At 54.3% G+C, this 4,568-nt stretch overlaps 2 protein-coding genes across 4 annotated transcripts in view; one reads left to right on the forward strand and one right to left on the reverse strand.

The window, feature by feature from the left end:
• The window catches only part of SNRPA (small nuclear ribonucleoprotein polypeptide A), an 11,050-nt gene extending 10,008 nt beyond the window's left edge, over positions 1–1,042 (reverse strand). Inside the window, exon 1 of the mRNA XM_037729401.1 lies at positions 754–1,042. Coding sequence (XP_037585329.1) covers positions 754–826 — 73 coding nt within the window. The 5' untranslated portion in view covers positions 827–1,042. The remainder of the gene's footprint in view (positions 1–753) is intronic.
• Positions 1,043–1,728: 686 nt separating this feature from the next.
• CUNH19orf54 (chromosome unknown C19orf54 homolog) overlaps positions 1,729–4,568 on the forward strand; it is an 8,510-nt gene continuing 5,670 nt past the window's right edge. For 2 of the 3 annotated variants that reach the window (XM_017503184.2, XM_017503185.2), the window contains exon 1: positions 1,729–2,774. In XM_017503184.2, the coding sequence (XP_017358673.1) occupies positions 2,452–2,774 (323 nt within the window). In that variant the 5' untranslated portion in view covers positions 1,729–2,451. The remainder of the gene's footprint in view (positions 2,775–4,568) is intronic. The other variant, XM_037729455.1, reaches the window with a different exon arrangement.

Raw genomic sequence — 4,568 nt, forward strand, 5'->3', positions numbered from 1 at the left:
TTGTAGAGACAAGATCTCGCTTTCTTGCCCAGGCTGATCTTGAACTCCTGTGTTTAAGTGATCCTTCCGCCTCGGCCTCCCAAAGTGTTGCGCTTACAGGCCTGAGCCACCAGGCCCTGCCAAAGAGTTATATACCGGTGGCTGCAACCACTTTACTTGCTATGTGACCCAGGGCAAGTCACATCACCCCAGTCTCAGCTTCTTATTTGAGGAATAGGAATAACAATAGCCTTCTTCCTACAGGATTGTTTCGAGGATTAAATGTAACCAAGATTTATATAAAAGCGCATAGACCAGCCCATGATACAGAGCGTTAGACACCAGTACGGTACATTTTCACTGTGCGCTGATCATTGAAAACGCCGGTGACCAAGAAGCCCCAGGCGTTGCCCTCACGGAGCTCAAAGGCCACTGGGAGGAGAGAGCCCCACGACAGCCCAGAGGAATCCGGGCTTGATGGGAGGAAGCCAGGGGCAGCCACGTGAAGGGACGCGGGATAGGGAAGGCTTCCTGGAGGAGGGGTCCTGTGTCCTGAAACCTTGTAAGATGAGCAACAGTGACCAGGTTAAAGGGCAGAATTTAAGATGAACTAACGAGTGTTGAAGGCAGAGGAAGTCGTTTGTGTAAAGGTCAAAGGGTTCAGTGGAACAGTCTGCTTGGACGAACACTGAGAAAGAGAAGCAGGTGCAGGGGGTGGAAGGGAGACCAGCCCGTGCGGGACAGCCTGGAGTGCGGACTATCCCGAGAACTCACCATCCTTCTTGATCTTCTCATTGAGGTTGTTGATATAAATAGTGTGGTTAGGGCGGGTCTCGGGAACTGCCATGGAGTGAAGTGTCGAGGTAAGGCTTAAAGGAGGAAAAACGTGACTTTAGCCCTGGTTTTCTCCAAATCCTTTGTCCCAACGTTGGCTTAACGGGCTGCTCAAGGGTCTTCCTTCCAAGAGGAAGTCAGGTAAGGCAGGAGTGGGAAGGACGGAGGTACAGCGTGGGCAACAAAGCGTGCGTATGACCCGCTTCTTGAGCCCGCGTGCGGAGGGAACTCTCGAGAGATTTACTACGAGTTCCAAGATGCTCTACGCGACTCAGTGGGCGGAGCTCCCTAAATGGCAATTCCCATTGGCCCACGCGTCCGAAGGGCAGTACGAGAGAAAAAACCCGGATGTAAGAGCCACTACAGGAAGAAAGGACGGGTCTTGGGCAGCCTGGCCTCCGGCGGCAGAAAAGTTTTCTCAGACGGGCCCAGGAAGGCCCGGACGCCAATCGCACCGCCCGCCCTCCGCCGATGTTCGTCTGCGCCCAAGGTTACCTTCCGACGGGGCCGTAGTTTTCTCAAGCGGCGCCTGCTACTTTTCTGAGACTAAACCACAAAGCTTTCTCTCCTGGCCCCGCCTCTACCGTTCTGCCAGCCAATCCCCACGCGGAAACTCAGTAGCTTGACCAATCAGAGCAAGACTCGTTTCTAGGCTCAGTTCTTGCCAATCAAAACGATATTTGGGTTCCCGCCTAGGTAGAAAAACCCCGCCCCACTTTCGACAAGCCCACCTCCTTCCGTAGCTCTAGGGTCTACGGACCAATCAGTGAAGGTCACTAGTGTTTTGCCAATCGGGACGCGTTTCGCGCTGCGGTGTCTTCCGGAGGCAAGCCTGTTTGAAGCCCCGCCTCTTCCCCGTGTGTGCTGCGTTTTCTGTCACGTGATTGCCAAATGGGCGGGCACCATTGAGGGTGATACCACATGATATTGGAAAGGGGGTGTGCGGGGACCGCCATTTTGCGGGAGTGGGCGGCTCATTTTACTTCCTGACTCCTTTCGCTATTCCACCGGTTATCGCAGCGCCCTCCAGCCTCTGATCTCTGAGTCTTCAACCCACAGAGGTTTTTTATTGCTCTGACTCCAGGACCTTCTCTACAACTAGGCCGCTTTCCCTGCCAGGTGTCCTTTTTGACCTCTTGCCTCTGACTCAAAAGGTCAGCTCAAAGGTTCCGAACTCGGGCCTGGGATGTGAAAGGGGATTGAGCCTAAGTTCTCCGAATCTTTAGCCCCGGGCTCCTAAGTCGCACCCTTCAGGCACCTCAGGCTAGGTCTGAGCCTTCATATCCCAAACTTACCCGAGTTTCCACATTCAGCCCCAAAGAATGAGTTAACTCCTACTAACTCTCCGCCTAAGCGTCCCGAGCTAACCAACCCATCCCGGCCCGTCCCACAGATCCGGTTCCGGATTGAAGGGCCCCACCCTGTTAACCTACAGGTGCCTTAAGACGTGTCAGCCTCGCAATTCCTGCTCCCACGGTTTCAAGTGTTAGCCCTGGTCCTTTCACACCCACTGCTTTGCCCCCAGATTCTGGAATTCAGCTCTTAAACTTTTAAAATTTCCGTCCCTGAGGTCGTCCTCTTGGAGGATCCCTGCCTCCCCACCTTCTGAACCCCTCAGCACCTCCTATAGACCCCAAAATGACTTCACCAAGCTCTCCTCCCCTAAAATCAACAATCCCTCCTCCCAGAACCCCTGTACCCCAAGCCAGCAGTATTCCACCTCCGCCTCTACCCCCGAGTCCCCTGGACGTTTTAGCTTTTCCATCCCGTCCCTGGAGTCAGCAAACCCCTGTTCCCCCACCGCCCCCACTGCCTCCTCCACCCTCTGCCTCGGGGCCTCCTCCCCCTCATGTCTTCGGCCTGGAGAAGAGCCAGCTCCTGAAGGAGGCCTTGGAGAAGGCTGGCCCGGTCCCCAAGGGCAGAGAAGATGTGAAGAGGCTCCTGAAGCTGCACAAGGACCGGTAGGGTCTCCATACCCCACCCACCACCCAGGCTCTGCCCCAGTCAATTCTTCGCAGATCACTTCAGCCATCTCTTTTTGGGGGGTTCCTGTGTCCTCAAGATCAAACAGCCTGACTACTTAGGTCCCCTACGTAGACCCCTTCCGTGGTGGTGTGCCTCCAGCAGTGAAGAAGCTGTCCTCACAAGTGCCCCGTCCAGACCCGGACGTGGTGGCTCATGCCTGTAATCCCAGCTACTTTGGGAGGCCCAGTCCGGCGGATCACCTGAGGCCAGGAGTTGGAGACCAGCCTGACCTATATGGCGAAACCCCATCTCTACTAAAAATACAAAAATTAGCCGGGTGTGGTGGAATGCAGCTGTAGTCCCAGCTACTAGGGAGGCTGAGGCAGGAGAATTGCTTGAACACTGGAGGCGGAGGTTGCAGTGAGCCGAGATCGCACCACTGCACTACAGCCTGGATGACAGAGCAAGACTCGTGTCTCAAAAAAAAAAAAAAAAGTGCCTAGTCTAGTGGGGGAGACGGACCCCTCCACCCCTCCAGACAGTGACAACCCAGAGTGGTCAGGGCTGTCATGACAAAGTCCAGAGAGGTGCCTGACCCAGGCTGGGGAGTCAGGGGGAGCTTCTTGGGCAGGAGGAACCCTGAGAGCTGTTGAGCAAGTCGTGCAAAGACTGTGTGATGAGAGTAAACAGCTTGTGCAGGGGCCTGGAGTGAAATGAGGACATGTTCTATTCAAGGAGCTGCAAATATGTCCTTAACTTGCTGGGGGAAGTGGCAAACATGAGGCTGTGAAAGCAGGCAGAGCCAGCCACGCAGAACAGAGCGGCATGGATGTGTAAAGGGACTGTGACTGTCCTGAGGGCATGGGGGAGCCCTGGAGAGGCTCTGTGCAGGGAGGGAGGCTGCTTGTGGAAGTGATCCTTAGGAGACTCCAGGAAACTGGGGCATCCAGGGACCCAGGTGGGAGGGCAAAGGAGAGCACCAGACCTGGCCTGGGGCCATGGGACTGAGGTTTAATGATTGCTTGGCTGAAGAAAAAAGGGAGAAATTAGTTGCCTGGACTCACATTCTATTCCAGGTTCTCCGGACACATATTTTTTTAACAGGGTTTCCCTCTTTCATCCAGGCTGGAGTGAACTGGCGCGATCTCAGCTCACTGCAACCCCTGCCCCTGCCATTCCCCCACCCCCACCCCGGCTTCAAGCCATTCTCCTGCTTCCCAAGTAGCTGGGATTATAGGTGCCTGCCACCATGCCCAGCTAATTTTTCTATTTTTAGTAGAGATGGGGTTTTGCTATGTTGGCCAAACTGATCTTGAACTCCTGACCTCAGGTGGTCTACCTGCCTTGGCCTCCCAAAGTGCTAGGATTACAGGCATGAGCCATTGTGCTCAGCCTCCAGACACATTTACAATCTTCCCTAAATGCCCCCACTGAGATGAGGCAAATTTGATGCAAATTACAGCCACCCTTTACTGCATGCCTAGCCTATGTCAGGCGCTGTTTTAAGTGTTTAAATGTTAATTTATTGAGTCCTCTCAACAACCTCATGAGGTAGAAACTTTTATTGTCACTGGGTGTGGTGGCTCATGTCTGTAATCCCAGCACTTTGGGAGGCCAAGGTGGGCAAATCACCTGAGGTTGGGAGTTCGAGACCAGTCTGACCAACATGGAGAAACCCCGTCTCTACTAACAATTAGCCAGGTGTGGTGGTGCATGCCTGTAATCCCAGCTACTCGGGAGGCTAAGGCAGGAAAATTGCTTGAACCCGGGAGGAGGAGGTTGCGGTGAGC

The sequence above is a fragment of the Cebus imitator genome, unplaced genomic scaffold, assembly GCF_001604975.1.
Source record: "Cebus imitator isolate Cc_AM_T3 unplaced genomic scaffold, Cebus_imitator-1.0 Scaffold306, whole genome shotgun sequence".
NCBI lineage: Eukaryota > Metazoa > Chordata > Mammalia > Primates > Cebidae > Cebus > Cebus imitator.